Source organism: Diabrotica virgifera, chromosome 7 (assembly GCF_917563875.1).
Source record: "Diabrotica virgifera virgifera chromosome 7, PGI_DIABVI_V3a".
In the NCBI taxonomy this organism is placed as follows: domain Eukaryota; kingdom Metazoa; phylum Arthropoda; class Insecta; order Coleoptera; family Chrysomelidae; genus Diabrotica; species Diabrotica virgifera.
This window is the reverse complement of record NC_065449.1, coordinates 234,347,832-234,364,973: the sequence shown is the minus strand read 5'-3', so window position 1 is coordinate 234,364,973 and position 17,142 is coordinate 234,347,832. Positions and strand designations below refer to the sequence as shown.

The 17,142-nt window shown below is 33.0% G+C and overlaps 1 protein-coding gene across 2 annotated transcripts in view; it reads left to right on the top strand.

Annotated features, from left to right (window-relative positions):
* Positions 1-16,431, top strand: part of LOC114348105 (uncharacterized) — a 300,717-nt gene extending 284,286 nt beyond the window's left edge. For both annotated transcript variants that reach the window (XM_050655336.1, XM_050655335.1), the window contains exons 3-5: positions 1,937-2,176; positions 8,884-9,134; positions 15,777-16,431. In XM_050655336.1, the coding sequence (XP_050511293.1) occupies positions 1,937-2,176; positions 8,884-9,134; positions 15,777-16,319 (1,034 nt within the window). In that variant the 3' untranslated portion in view covers positions 16,320-16,431. The remainder of the gene's footprint in view (positions 1-1,936; positions 2,177-8,883; positions 9,135-15,776) is intronic.
* Positions 16,432-17,142: the final 711 nt, after the last annotated feature.

The window sequence follows — 17,142 nt, the reverse complement described above, 5'->3', positions numbered from 1 at the left end:
AAATCTGAGATGGCCTCATATCTAAATTTGAATCTTTGTATGTGTAGTGTGTGTGGTCCATATTATATGCTTTTACCATTAAGTGCACAATAATTCTTATATTATTTGCACGAATCTGTCGCACATAGGTTAATAGGTACATATGAAGATAGGTTATGCATTTATTAATTGGTAATTAACATAACTAAAGAGTTCAAAATATTTCCTAAAAAATACTTTTACACTCTTTTCAACGCCGATATTAACTTTTTGAAAAATTAATACATGAAAGAATTAGTAAAAAAACAACATGTTTTACATAAAAATCAGGAAAAACACAACTTCTGGTAAACCGATTCTTCCAGTTCAAGACCTCGATCTTATACATAAAAAAAGAACCTATATACCAAATTTGGTTGACGTCGGACTTTTCGTTCAAAAGATATCGTGCTATTAGTCACATATGTACAGTCGCCATTTTGAATGCCCGCCATTTTTGTAAAAGGTAAAATCTGAGATGGAGTTATACCTAAATTTGAACCCTGATGGGTGTAGTATACGTGGTGCAAATTATGTGCTTCTACCATTAAATGCACAATAATTCTTATAATATTTGCACGAATCTGCCACACATAGGTACATGTGAAGATACGTTATGCATTTATTAAATGGTAATTAACATAACTAAAAAGTTCAAAATATTTTTTACAAAATACTTTTACGCTCTTTTCAATTGCGGTATTACCATTTTGAAAAATTAATATATACAGAGGGAAAAAATTGAAAAAAAAACATATTTCTACATAAACAACCAGTAAAAACACAACTTCTGGTAAACCGATTCTTCTGGTTCACCATATCCATCTTGTAAATCAAAAGAGAACCTATATACCAAATTTGGTTAAAATCGGACTTTTCGTTCAAAAGTTATGGTACTATTAAACACATATGTATAGGGCCCACTTTGAATGCCCGCCATTTTTGTAAAAGGCAAAATCTGAGATGGCCTCATATCTTAATTTGAACCTTTATATGTGTAGTATACGTGGTCTAAATTATATGCTTGTATCATTAAATGTGCAGTTGTTTCACATATCGGCCGCACTACAGTGAATGCGTTCGTAAAGATTCGAATTTAGGCAGTCAAGGATTCCGCCACTGCACTTGTAGTGGCAATGCAATTAAAAATGCTGCAAACGCAAAAAATTAAGCGTGTTTTTGTAATTCTAAGTACCACAACAGCCTTTCCTATAAAAACAAGTAATTATAGTCTAGTAACTTAAAGCCTAATGCGTGTATATGAGTTTGTTTTTACTTATAAGGTGTCTAGTTGAGATTTGTTTATTGATAAATTCTGTTTAAGTGTTTAAATTTATTATCAAATTTCATAAATAAACAATAGTGAAGCCCAAAATGCGTTTTTATTACATTAACCAGAATTGTTAGGGAAGTATTAATAATAACCGGTAAATCTGATTATAAATACATTATTAATCACATTGACCAGCTGCTACGGTTATTATTAATATTTACTGGTAATTATTAACACAGACCGGATTTGCCACATCAACCCTAACATATACAACACTAAATAATAACATAGATAAGTTCAATAGCGGTCAATGCCAATCATACTTACATTAATATAAACTATATTATATTTTATTTCTTAGAAGTTCTGTTCAATGCTAAGGGTTAACGTACCATGTTACAGCATTAACCAACCTGAGCTTAATATTCACATATGATTCATATCATGTTCCACAAACCCAGTATTACATCTACGCCAATATCGCCCATTGCTTTTAGAATATCCCCTAGTATGCCATCGATCACTGGGTTTTTTGTTTGTGAGTTGGTTCAGAGCCTTCTCTACTTCTGCTCGTAAAATAATTGGTTCTGACTCTCTGATAACATATTTCTTGGGCCCTGAAGCTTTAACTTAAATACTTTTTAGGCAAAATCATTCCAGCAGATGATAATTCACAGGAAATATTTAACGTTCAAAATACCTTTAAATCAGAAATAGGATTCTATGAAAAAATTGTACCGGCACTTCAAAACTTCCAAAGAAAGCATAAAATCGAAGAAATACTTGATATTTTTCCCAAATTTTATGGAAGCCGAATTAACTTAGATGGAAGTGACAAAGTTGATAGAGACGGTGTGTTATTGCTAGAGAATTTAAAAATAGAAGGTAAGATGTTTTTACTAATTACTAGGTTTTCCTTATTTCTTAATTTTTTAGTTATAAGCATCAATCTTGAACATATTTTTTTAAGTAATTGAACGTTGATTATAGTGCTGTTCCTCTTCTCATCATCATCATCCTTCTCTTTGTCTTAACCTCCTCCGTTTCTGTGCTATTCCTCCTCTCCTCCGTTTTTAATCAAGTGTTTTATTGTAATGTATTAATCGAGAATATTTAGTTGTACAATAAATTAAGGAAGAAGAAGATTGGAGATAATTCATCATTCAATGTTCGCTTGTCCACAGCTATATATAATATATAAGAAGATTGGAGATAATTCATCATTCAATGTTCGCTTGTCCACAGCTATATATCTCCTTCATAGTTTTCCATCTTTATCGATCTTATCAAACTGGGCATGGGGGTCACTTGGCAAACTAAGCTATATCTTTAAAAATAAAAAATATTCACAACATCTGAAGACCAAGGTATATAATCAATAAGTACTCACTCTTTTCAATTTTTATGGTTCCCAAACGTGGACGTTTACAAAGGCCAACATAGACAAAATAAAAAAACACGCAGAGTAATGTAAAGACAAATGTTACACATTGTAACAAAATGAAAGCGAACTTCTGTTGGAGTGAAAGTAAAAGGAAAGATATACTCCAACAGAAGTAAGGAAAGAGGAAAAACGTGTGACAGAAAATAAGAGAGAATTGGGGTGTTGTAAAGAAATGAGTGTAGTGGCTTCTACGTTGAGAAGCCGCAGTAGGAAAAAATACTACTTTGCAGTAGTACTGAAGAAAGGGAATAATAAGAGATAGAAGTAGAAGTATGAAGAGATAGAGGCAAACTGAATAGAATTGGCTAGCAAGAGATGCAAGAGAACAACTTGACACTCAAGGATGGATACGGCTCGTTTTCATGCCTGTCGAAGAACAGTAGCTCTAAGTAGAAGTAATGATGACTAAAAGGTGAAATAATAAAATAAGAATAATGTACTGAAAATGAAGGAAGATGAATAATTGCTAAAGACGAACAAAATAAATAGAACTAACTAATCATGGGCGCCATGAAAATGATCTTCGATCATTCTCCCAGGTACCTTACACAGCTGTTAAATATTAAATAAATTAAATATATAAGTAAATGTAAAGACAAAGGGAATAAGAATAAAGGATGTACAAAATAAATAAACATATATTAAAATTAACTACCAGATTTTTAACAATATCCGAGCTAGACAAAGCATATACTGTGACTCTAAAATGACATTCGTTATACAAAAGTTATAGTTAAAATAACAACAATAATGATATCTGTTACAAAATTACAGGCAGAAGTACCTCTTATTAACATATAGGGTACAACTGACATGCGTCTTCTACCAAATGGTTATAGTACGCCTGCTACCTACCACTAAATTGAAACCGACGAAGATGAAAATAATACAAGTAAATAGGCCCAAGCCTCACTAAGAGAAAATACAATAATGAATAAGCAAAGTTAAATATAAAAATGAATAAAAGTTATAGTAATGAAGTTAAGATAAATACCGAACCGATGACCTAAATTAACCGAGCAAATGCAATGAAATAAAGTATCGATGAATTAACCGAACAAATGAAATAAAGCAAATAGCAATAAAATATTTGGGAAACAAGCAAGTAATATTACAAAAATAAATATCAAACCAATAATAAAATATAAAAACCTAATTTTCTAGGCTTATTGCACTACCTTGTGCACAATGTAACGTACCATATGATCGTAAATAAGTTTGGGAACCTAATACATTAATAAACAAATATGTTATATAAAGAAAATACAGACAGCTTAATCTGAAAAAATATTAATAAACATAGTGCATTACCAAAAGTTCGAAATATAAAAAAACCCATAGTTACTAAAATACATCACTAAATGTTCCCAAACAAATCCATTTATCGAACGATTTCCTAAAGATGTTGCGGTTGCATCCTAGAAAATGAGCACCAGCATGGTGAGCCGCCATGACTCCTGTAGGTCCAGGTGCCAAGACGAAAAGGAGCCGGAATGCCCCAAAAAAAACTTGTTTCCCCAAGTGACTACTGCCAGTGACTTATGGCTGGAGATTGGCCTCTCGGTGTTTCGAGGTGTTTTTTTTAAGTCTTCACATGGGTGGCTACAAAAAATATAATTCCCGTTTATTTCAATTTCCCAAGTGTACAACAAATCAAAGAAAAGGAAGAAAAACTAGGAAAGCGCTTTTTGGATAGATAGTAATGAAAAAAAAAACTCATTAGTTAGGCGCAAGAAATTACTGGATACTCAACCTTGACAACTTTATGTGAGAATTTCTAATTACAGCCACGTGGATTTGGGATTTAACTACAGAATAGATATTGATTCCTTTAAAATAATTATAGGCTTCTTATTAGATGTAAGAGTAAAATATACAGATATCAAAGATACAGATAAATAGCTAAAAATTAAGATTATGATTTCTGTGAAGGAATATTACTTAAAGATTTTGAATTATTTAAAAGATATCTACTAAATTCACTGAATAAATTTACACATGATTTAATTGGAAAAATTATATGTCACCATGAAATGGCTTCTGACAGTTATAAAAAAATAATATAAAAACAGATATCGCTAGTTACAGTGGTGTCATGGTGTGGGAACGCGTGGGAACGCCGTTCCCACACTGGTTAAGAAAAGAAAAAAAATAATAGAGAATTTAGGTTTTGTAAACAAAAATTAGCAATGCGTTCCGGCACTGCGTTCCCGCACTGCTAATTTTGCCATGACACCACTGGCTAGTTACCGTGTGATACGATGATTTTATGCAGAAATCCCATTATTGATTCCTTCCAAAGACTTCTGAAGAAGTTTGGTGATCCATCCTTCGAAATTCACACATTTTAACTTAACCGAGGTCTAACCTCTAAATTTGATCTTCACACGCCACCCATACTAGTCGGATCTCCAGCCACAAGTGGCACAGAATTTCGCTGTTCCCCAAAATTCCGACTCGGAACACGAAGTCAAATTCTCCGATAGGTGCGTATAATACAAGTCAACCAGTGATATTAACATAATTAAGTGTGGCATCGTTGCACGAAATTTTAAATATAAAAGATAATAATTAGAGATAGTTATTTACGCGAAAATTGGAGAAATTAATTAAGAGAACAAGAGAAAATAATTATAAACATAATTAAAGTACTACAAATGATATTATAACGGGTGGACCGTTACAATATGATAAAAAGAGAAACGAGTGGATAAGAGAGAAAACAAAAGTTAGGGATGTTAGACAGGAAGTTGCAAAATTGAAATGGATATTTGCCGGACACAATATAAGACAAAAAGAAGACCGATGGAACAAAATTCTCATAAATTGGAGACCGTGGGAATATAAACGAAGCAGAGGAAGGCCACAAATGAGAGGGGTAGATGATGTTAAGAAGCACGTGGGCTCTAGGTGGATAAAAGTAGCGACAGACAGAGAAGAATGGAAAAGGATTGGGAAGGCATATGTCCAAAGATGGACCGAAGAAGGCTAATTAGATAGATAAGTCGATCTTGTGCCTCTTCAATCTAATTCTTATGGCAACGTTTTAAGTCATCAGTCCAACGCGTTGGAGAACGGCCTCTGTTTCCATACGCATCATCTTTAGATCTCAATTCCAGTGTCCGATTTGTCGGTAAGTTATTTGTTATTTGAGCCACGTGACCTGTCCAGATCCAATTGCTCAGTTTACAGTGTTTCTATTCTCTCTCCAGCATCAATCGCTCCTAATCTTCGTCGTAGCTGGCTGTGTGGGATCTTGTTTTGCAGTGAAATGCCCAACATATCACGCTCTATCATCCTTTGAGTCACACGAATCTTTTACACTGTTCCCCTTGTTATGGTTAACGTTTTCCCTGCCCCGTAAGTCAATATTGGCAAAACACTGATTTAAAGGTTTTTGTCTAAGACATCAGGCTCAATTGAAAGTTGTGAAATATGTGTATGATAGACAAAAAGTTATCTTAGAATATAATATAGGAGTGACTGATAAATTTACATGTGAGTGTTCAGTTTTACATGGTTATAACAGATTCATGCTGAATAAAGTCGCAAAATAAGTAGATCGCAAAATATCTAATATAACAATAACATTAAAAAGACTAAAAAGCAATTAGACAACCCAAATATCTGTCGAGAGCTAACCATAAACCAGAATAAGATTAATAAATTAATCAAATGTTCAGCAGATTGGCCATAATTATAGTTTTTATTCAGAAGTATCGTTACTAAGCAGAGAACGTCCAGCATCCAGATTGACTAAGCCTGGTGAACCTGAAGCGTGTTATCAGTAACTCATGACAGAGACATGTGGAAGGAGTTGAGGGAGACCTGTGCCCAGCAGTGGACGCGTATAAGTTGGTGTTGATAATGATGATGATGATAATGGTAATAATAATGATAATAATGATCCTTCACCAAGAGATAGCTATCAAGCTGGGACTTCTCCAAACGGACCATCTCCCATATTATCAATACGTTCCTGAGAGTATGCTTGAGGATGGCAACTACAAGCTATACTGGGACCGCACTCTGCTCACAGATCAAAGAGTGGCACATAATAGACCAGATCTCATACTAGTTAATAAATTAACCAGACAGACAATTGACGTGGCGATACCTAACAACAATAATCTACGTAGTAAATTTACTGAAAAGATCGCCAAGTACAGAGATCTGGAAATTCAAATACGAAGACAATGGAGAATGCAAAGTACCCAGACGATACCTATTGTTATGTCTACTACTGGAGTCATTCCGAAGAACCTGCTCAAAAGCATAAAAAGCTGGGTCTAAATGAACATCTTTACAAGATCATAGAGAAAGCTCTACTACTCGCAACGGCCAGATATATACGAACATTTTTGGGAGATACACCTGCATACCAAATCACCTAAGGCTCGATAATACGGAAAGAGTCCCACCAGAGCTGAATCCTTTTGATACCGTAGGTTTTTCCCCTTAGAGGGAGTGTGAACCGTATGGCTAAATCTGGATGAGATGAAGATGATGATGATTATAGCTCGGGAAATATGCAAAATGTATATTAAGTGCATATTTGCATATTTTGGATAAATTGTATAAATGCACATGCATTTATTAAAAGTGCATATTTTCAAATATTATATTATATGGACAAACATCTGAGTAATGCAATGTAGCGAGGTATCTGTGAAAACTAGATGGGGAACATGGTTAAATTCTGTAAATTTCATAACCGATAATTTTGAGAGGATTTATGCCTGGTTGCACCAACAGATCTTAACCTCCAGCTTAGCTAAGCTCTACTTATAGGTAGGGCCTCCTTGAGTATCACTTACGTTGCACCATAATTTTAGATTCTTACCTTACTTATCAATTATATCTATTATTATATTATGGTATTCTTATCGTAATATATTATAATTATATTATATTAATTCTTATGATATTCTCGACTTAAGCTTAAGATCTGTTGGTGCAACCGGGCTTAAGTGCTCTAAAAAAATGTGTGGATATTTAAAAAAAAACCGTCATTAAAAGGTATTTTGGCACATATCCAAACTAATTTTGTAAATATTGCTGAATCAATTACTAAATTAGAAAAGCGAAAGATTTCATTAGACCAAAGTATTCAAATTACCAATTCATTAGATGAACAAATTAAATACCTTGGGGAAACCAACAAAGTGTACCTATCAAAAATTCTGCACGGTGTTAAAAAAAATGAGTGATATCAAAAAATTATTCAAATAAAAATATTATTAAGTGGCGTAAAATATCGCCAGTCAAAATTTTCAATATGTTTTAAATGTATTCATTTTTGTCGAATCCTGAGAAAACTAATAAGTATTTTTGGAAAATTTAAACGCAGAATGAAAGATTTCGTTATTGCCGAGGGCCAACAGTCACTTAGAATAAGTAAAAAGATTCTTTTGAAGGAAATATTTGCAATTAAAAATCACACTAAATTTCCTCTTTTATTTTCGCTCCTATAACTAATTAAAATAAACATTATAGAAGTTTTTAGGGACTTTCTGCCTTCAGTAATAATGTAGTCTTTCATTCTGCGTTTAAAATTTTCAAAAATATTTATTGGTTTTCTAAGGATTCGAAAAAAATTAATACATTTAAAACACATTGAACATTTTGACAGGCGACATTTTGCGCCTATGTCCTTAAGACGGAGAATTGTGAAGATAATTTTACATGCAGAACCCCCAATTTTATAATATTTTATGTTTGCTCCTTTAACGTGATTTGAAGTAGAAAAAAGGTTTTTTGCATATTAAACAATTATTATTTGCAAGACGGCACAGTTATTCTCTAGCAAATTTAGAAAAACATTTAATAATATAACAGTTTTAACTGTAATAATAATATAATAAAGAATGGTGATGATGATGAATATAAAGAATAAATGAATATAATGATGTAGGAAGTAGGTAATAGAAATTTCAATAAATTTCTTTTGTGACTTTACTGTACAATAAATTAAATACCTACAGGGATTACTGCGTTTTTATATTCATTAAATTCATAAAAGCATGTTTTTGGTGCATATTTGCATGCATATTTTAGGTTTTTAAGTGCATTTTTTCCGAGCTCTAATGATGATTATGGTTACAAATAGTTTAGTTTAGTTATTTTATTTTTATTTTTAATTTTACAGGATATGACAATTTAGATCGGTATATTGGATATAACTTGGAAGATGCCAAAATCCTTCTTCGAGATCTTGCTGTATTCCAATCAACAGTCGTTGCATTAAAAATTAAGCAGCCCGATGTATTCAACAAAGAAATTAAACCTTTTTGTAACAATAATTTGGCAACTCCTGAGGATGATCCATTTAGAAATATGATATTAGTTATCGATGAAATTCTTGAAGACTCCGAAGAATTTAGACCGTTCATTCCAAAGGTTTGTATATTAAGAGTCCGTAGATCTGTGGACTCATTGCTAAAAACTGATTCCACGATAGCTCTAACCACTCATTTTTAAGTCCATGTTTGAGATATTTTATTCTACCAGAATGAATTAAGACTTTTCAAGATCTTGTTACGTTTTTCAAGAATTGGGAAATACAAGGGCTTTGTTTGTGCTCTTAGTTTTACTGCAGAAATGTGGAGAAAAGCAGAAAAGATTATAAATCAGTTTATGGGTTTTACGATGTATCTTTTGCATTCTGTTTTTTGAGAGGATATCCCTGTAGTCGGACAGATAGAAGTGGATTTTGCTCGTGATAAGTAATATGGACAAACTATACGGGGACATGTTGAATTTGTTGTGTACATGACTTTCCCAACAGGCGGAAACCAGAGTGGGAGACGAGGGTAATTATAAGGGGTCAAAATCGCGGTTTTTACTATTTTTTTTTTGTCAAAACGGCAAACAGGTGTATGTTTTCAAAAAAACTTTTGATCGCGTGTAAAAAATATATTTTATATCAGGTAAGTACTTTCAACACATAACGTGCCATCATCAGAGCTTCGTCCTCTTAAAATACCTTCATAGAAGAGCAATTGCTTAACAACACAACAAAAAACATGAATACTGGGCAAAAGCCACAGATATAGGGTAATAACCCTTTACAGTGAATAGAATCACATCTAAATTCTTTTATTAATTTATAAAGACATCATGGCTGTGTCAGACCATTTTGAGCCCACGTGAACAGCTCTGTGGCTTTTGCCCAGTATTCATGTTTTTTGTTGTGTTGTTAAGCAATTGCTCTTCTATGAAGGTATTTTAAGAGGACGAAGCTCTGATGATGGCACGTTATGTGTTGAAAGTACTTAGCTGATATAAAATATATTTTTTACACACCATCAAAAGTTTTTTGAAAACATACACCTGTTTGCCGTTTTGACCTATTTATAAGTGTGTACAAGTCTTGCAGTCTTTTCCAATTTCCAATTTATTTTTTTTGTGACCCACATGATCGAGATAGTGCACCAAAATTTTGGAATAAGTAGGTCATGACATAACTTAATAAAATATCCAGGGATGGAACGCTGCGTTGGGGATAAAGGGTTGGGGTAGGGGTGAATGTGAAAATTATAAGATGTTTTTTGTGACCTTAGTGATCGATATAGTGCACCAAAATTTGGGAATAAGTAGATCATGACGCAACTAAGCACAATCTTCAGGGGCAGAATGCTGTGTGGGGGACAAAGGTGTAGGGGCAGGGGAGAATATAAAAATTATAAGAGGTTTCTTGTGACGTTCGTGATTGAGATCTCCAAAATTTGGGAATAGGTAGATCATGACGTAACGAAGCAAAATCTCCAGGGGCGTAATGCTGTGTGGGGGGACGATGGGGTGGTAGGCAGGGGTCGATATGCAAAACTTTTGGGTGATGCTTCTCGTCGAGAATATATCTGCAACTTGCACAGTTGACTCATATGAATGCCTATAATCAAAATCCAAAAGGGCGCACAGCGGTGGGGATTCTTTTTCTTAAAAAATGTACCAATTTAAAAAAATCCAGCTGTACAGCATTGTATTTAAATAGTTTAAGCTATATTTAAATTTTCGTGCCGAAATTAAATTTTGAAATTCCTGCGTAATCTTCCGCTTGGATTAGTTCCGATACAACTCTCTTGGAAATACTACTTATTCTCAGATTTTGGTGCACTATCTCGATCACTAAGGTCACAAAAAACACCTTATAATTTTTACATTCACCTCTGCCCCCAACAATTTTTGCCTCAAGCAGCGTTCTGTCCCTATTTACGTCATGACCTACTTATTCCCAAATTTTGGTGCAATATCTCGACCATGACAGTAACAAAAAAAAATAATAAAATCCGCGACTTTGACCCCTTATAACTATCCTCGTCTCCCACTCTGGTTTCCGCCCTTTGGGGAAAGTCATGTACACAACTAATTCAACATATTATCCCCGTATTGTTTTTAATATAATAATATGTACTATAGCCTTCCTTAAATAGTTACGTTTGAAACTCTGTCTTGGTCTTGCAATGACAATCCATCTATTAATCTGTAGCATGCCGTTTCTGTTCTTACAAGCTTCTTCCAGTTGGTCTTCGCTGTTGAACTCCATACTAGCACTTGGTGTAACATCATAGACGTAACGTAGGCCTGGTATATTGATATTTTCTTGGTCTGCGGTAGAAGACTGGTCCTGTATAACTAAAGTTTAATCAATCTCTTCGCCAGTAATAAATGCCTTTTTCTTGACTTCCTGGGTCTGTTTTGTGAAGTTTAATCTTTTGTCGATATGGAGTTCTAGCTGTTTGACGACCACTTCTGAGTGGATTCTATTTCCTTACATCTGTGGTTGGTATGGTTTCTCTAGGTAGTTTTTAAGTCTCTCGACGACCATTCTGTTGTCTTTAACTGTGGTATAGATTGCTGTGTCGTCGGCATATCGTCGCCTGAAAGCAAAAGTAAGATATGTAAAAAAATGACTTTTATGATATCCATGTCAAATGATTCGAAATAAACCCTTCTGTTGAGTGTAACACTAAGATAAATAAACAGTGGAATACTTTTTTCATAATATTATAATATATCCTTGTGTAGCTTAATTCCTTTTAGCCCAAATTCTATAATGCAACACTAAGACAACATACATATCATTTTACCCATTTTGGTCATCAATATTAATGCAACACTAAGTTATCTTACGCACATATCCTACTGTTGCCATGTAGTTATTGCTGAGTTGCGATTATGTCTTTGTTTATATTATCCAGCTTGCGGTCACCATTTTATCTTCAGTAATCTTAAACAATAGTTCTATTATATTTATGTTAAAAGGTGTATGTTAAGAGTAAAAATGAATAATTCAGCCAATTTAAATTGTAAAAATTATGGGTATCTAAAAGAAGTCAATATTTAGTGTATTTAGCGAACAAAAATAATACTGATTCTGCGTTGTTATCTGGAATTTCTCAAGCACAGGAAAAAGGTAAGTTAAATTCGTGATAAATTCCCCTTTAGAAATTTCGAGCTGATTTAAGAAAATGCAATAAGTGTTTACTTTCACAACTTTCAGCATCCGCTATTACCAAAACAGATTCTGATGATTTTTTCATTTTATTGTGTTTATTATCTTGTCATTTTTTTTTTAATTTTTAGAAAACAAGTTTGTTCATGCTATAATTTATGTAATAACATGTTTGAGCAACAAAATTGTTTTGTTTTTTGTATTGAAATGTGTAAAATTTTAAATAAAACTTTAGTGCAATATAAGTTTATATAACAGAAATTTACGGATATGGTTAAAAAACAGATTATCTTTGAGGGCAACAGTAGGACAACTAACTTTTTTTTCAATTATTATTTTTCACTCTTTTATGAATTAACATAAATTGTTATGTGACGCATATAACGTTAGGTACTCAAACAAAATTCCATGTAAATGCATTCAAATATAAAAACGTTATTAATTACTGAGGTTTCGTAAAGTTTTCAATTGCGTTTTTCTCGAAACTACATTATTTTACATATCCTACTGTTGCTTTGAGGCGACGATATAAATGATTATGTTTGTTCCAGCATCAATGTGCATATCTAAAACAAAAATATTATATTATACTATCGCTGATAAAATGATGCTCTGAATGATTCCTTCTTGAACTGCTCGCATGATGGTGAAGAGAGAAAGTTATATTATGGACCAGGCAAAATAACGAAGATATAAATGAAAATAAAAATGAAAGTAAAAATCGAAATAATTATTTTAAATAATCGAATACAAAAACACAAAATCAAATAAAAGCAGCAGAGGTAAAATTTCTAAGAAATATTACATGGAAAACAATATGGGAATATGAATGTATTAGAAGAATAACTGAATAAGAAGGTATAGAAATAAAGACCTTTATTTTGCGATATATTTATTAAAGAATGTTACGGTTTGAACATATCGTCCGAGTGGTTAGAACTAAATTATTGCTGAATACACTGAGAAAAATAAAGTTAGCAACGCTAAAAGAACGGGCAAATTAAGAACGGACAGAACAAGGAAAAGTTGGAAAATGTAATATCTAGAAGAACTGGGATACCAAAAAGTAAAAGTTTAAAAGAAATAAAGCAATTGAATGACAATAATTATGAGCTAAAATAGATGAATCTGCCAACTGCAGCAAGGATAAGAACATAATCTAGATCGGTAAAAAGATTTGCCTCAGAAAATTATAACTAGTGAAAATGAAACTAATGTTTCATAGCTACGACGTGACGCGACGGGCCTGCCGTACTTTGTCTTATTGGCGAGCAATATTCAATAAAACAAAAATTTATCAGTGTTTAAGTAGTAAGAAGTACAATAAAATAAACAGTGTTTCAATGTCGGGAAGAAAACACATGCTGTAGCATTAATTTGCCGTTAAAAGGTAACACAAATCCAAAACCACTGTAACTATAAAAATGTATGTAAATACTACGACGTAAATTTTATGATGCGATAACATACGAAAACAAAATAGATAAAAAATAATTTGCAAATATGAGATGGATCAAGATACAAATACCTTTTAAGTACACTGCGTGTGTTCTAAATTGAATAATTAAAATTTTTCAAATAAAACAGTGATATAAGCAAAAACTTTTACTCTTTCTTATTCATCTCTCACATATGAATATCACATAGTTCATTTCACAGTACTTACTATTCGAAATTGAACTGCTCGAGATCTTCACAGTCGGAAAAGTAGTTCGACAGGGATGCACCTGTCACCAGCAGCATCAGCATACCACCTTAATAATACTACTCAAATATAAAGTTATTTATAAACATTTTAACCATGTTGATCACTACAAATTCTATGTTATTTTTAAATCAGACGCAACATAATCTGAGAAACATTAAATGTTCGGGCTACATATTATTGGGTGCCAGCACCAATTTGCAATAGGGCTATTTTGTGGGCCAATTTCTTGGGATAAAATCTTTTGCTAAATCTTCTTTTTCTTAGGGTACCTGTCCGTTCCGAACGATGGCGATTATTTTGGCTAGGATGACTTTGTTGGTTGCTATATACGAATATACGGAATAGTTGTTGTGTTGAAGTCTTTATATACCATGATCTCAGGTTAGCAAGCCAGGATATTCTTCTTCGTCCTGGGGCCCTTTTTCCTTCAATTTTACCTTGTAAAATGCATTGGAGTAGCTCGGATATGCCTTGATTTCCCATTATATGCAGCTTACGGTCCTTCACGATATTGGCTAAATTTGCGGTTGTGTTCATCCTCCGTAGTACTTCTTCATTGGTGACTTTGTCTGTCCACGGTATCTTCAGAATCCTTCTGTACAACCATTGCTCAAAAGCCTGAAGTTTCGATATAGTATCAGGTAGATTTTTAACAAATTTTAAATTTTCACAAATTTTTGAAAATAGTTGTTAATGAGTAATATTTTCAACGAAAACTTTTCGTTTATAAATTTGCAAAAGTCTATGTGTTATTGCGTTGCCGCTCCTGCAATACTTAGAGCAGATGTATCGATGGATTCTTATGTAGTTTTGTCTTCTGAATCCAAATGTGAAAACGGCATTTCGATATTTCTAACCGTCTTCAAAATAATCGACACCAAAATGTAAAATGTGACGTCACAATCGGGTTATTTTATTCCGACACACTACACGTCCAGCTGAAATCGTTGCTATTAAGTAGGCTAGTTTTTTAATCTCGATTTTAAAAGCAAAGCATAATAGGTTATTTACATTTGAGTTTGACACTTCGTGAATGTCAAACTAAATTTTAAATTAAGTATTAATAAAACATTAATGACATTTGATAGTGAATTTAATTATTATATAAAATAAATAAGATGTTCAAAAATACAATTTGAGTATATTTTAAAACCAATAAACAGCTTCAAAAAGGTTTATACGAGTATGCGGCCTCCCCTTTATGATAAATGGACTGTTCCATTTGCTATGAAATTAAAATATAGTCGGTGCGCTAAACTCGACACAACTGGCTAGTGATTTTAGTAGATAATTTTTTTGTTTTTGCGAATTTTGCCAAAATTGACACAATTACTAATTATTTAGTAATTATTAACTAATTAGTAATTATTTTTTTGCCAAATTGGCAAAATTATTGACTAAAATCACTAACCAGTTGTGTCTGAGTTAAGCGAACCGACAGTATATGAAAGGATATTATGGTCTGATATGTGCAATTACATCTTTCTAATGGAAAAAAATAATTTGAAGATTTTTCTCAAATTATGGATACCAGCAACATTTTCATTTATAACTCTTTTATTTTTAATTTGACGACGAAAAGTTATTCTTCATAAAAAGCTCTTCATGTTCTAAGATTTATAATGCAACCATCATATGTAAAATTTTATTAATTTTATACGAGGTATATAAAAAATATTAATTTCGATCAAGAGTGAACTGCCTTTATAATTCATAACATTTAAATTAGAATGATATAATTGCACATTAAAACATAGTTATTAATTCTAAACTACTTTTCATAGTAGCAATTTTCCATATTATGAATTAAAATACGTAAATAAACAAAGTTTTCGTTATGATAAATCTCGCATTTTCAGCTTGTTATTTCTGTTTTTAGGTGAATGTAGCATGGGACAAACAGGAAATGAAAACTGAAGTAAGAGAACCATTTGCAACGATCGTCCATCGTGACCTATGGGTTAACAACGTAATGATAAAATACGAAAAAGGAAAACCAGCAAAGAACAAGTTTATTGACTTCCAACTCTACGACTACGGTTCCCCAGCTTCGGACGTTCTTAACTTCATATTCACCAGTGTCAAGACGGAGGTTTCTAGACTATATTTTGATGATTTGGTAGAGCATTACCATACAGAATTTGTAAACAACCTAAAACGGTTTAAATGTGATACCGAACCGTTCAATTATCCAAATTTTCTGAGAGAGTTAAAAATGGAATCAGAAATAATTTTGGGATGGACTATTGGTTTCGTTACACTGGTGATATTTGGTAAAAAGAATAAAAGTTTCATGGACGATCCCCTTCCAGATTTTCAAGATCCTAAGTATAGGCAAAAGGTGAGGGATGGATTAATGCCAGAAGCCTTAGAAAGACTCTTTTTCATTTTACGTCAGTGCCATAGATGTAACTGGATATAAATGACAAGACCAATGATGAAGTTTTGGTTGAATCTTAGTTACGGTATTTATTTGTGGAATTGGCGATTATTCCACAGAATTGTTATGTTTAATATAACATAGAAAACCTAAAGTCGTATTATTTTTATAGAATACCTTAGTAAAGTTGTCATGACTCTCATGCTTTTTTCGAACAATCAACACTTTAATCATTTTAACAGGCACTGAAACTTATTCTTGTGTCTACCTCTGGTATTTCACGTCGTAAGTGCTGATACGGCGTCGATTAGGTTTGTTACATACTGTGACCATTTTACCATTCCCAGTCAAAGAACAAGAAGCAGTAAATTTGTCAGGCAAACCTATATTGCCCATTTTAAAATAAAAATTGGTTATTAATGATTAAAATAAATCATGGGCTCCTACTAAACCTCTAAGCTGTGCGTTGACTGAATATGTGATAAAATTCTTGTTACTTTTGTACAGTGAAAACGTCAGGATTCAACAAGAAAAACAAATGTAAAACAGAGTATCCCAATTTGCCTACTGCTTCATTCAGCAGCAATCTCCAGCAAGTTTCACTGGTAGGGGAGTCCAAGCGGGAATTTTTTGCAGTTGCTCGAGCGCGTCAGATTATTACATGAGGAGAAACCTTGTATCCTGAAAATGTACCTCTACCATATACTGGCTCCTAATGCAGGGGAGTTCGTTAAGGAGGGGGCCGAAAAAAAAATCTATCCTTAGAAAAACTCGAAATCGTCAGATTAAGACAAGGTAAGTTCCCCAAGGATCCGTTTTAGGGCCACTACTGTTTAACATATTTACATCGGAGCTAAAATACATC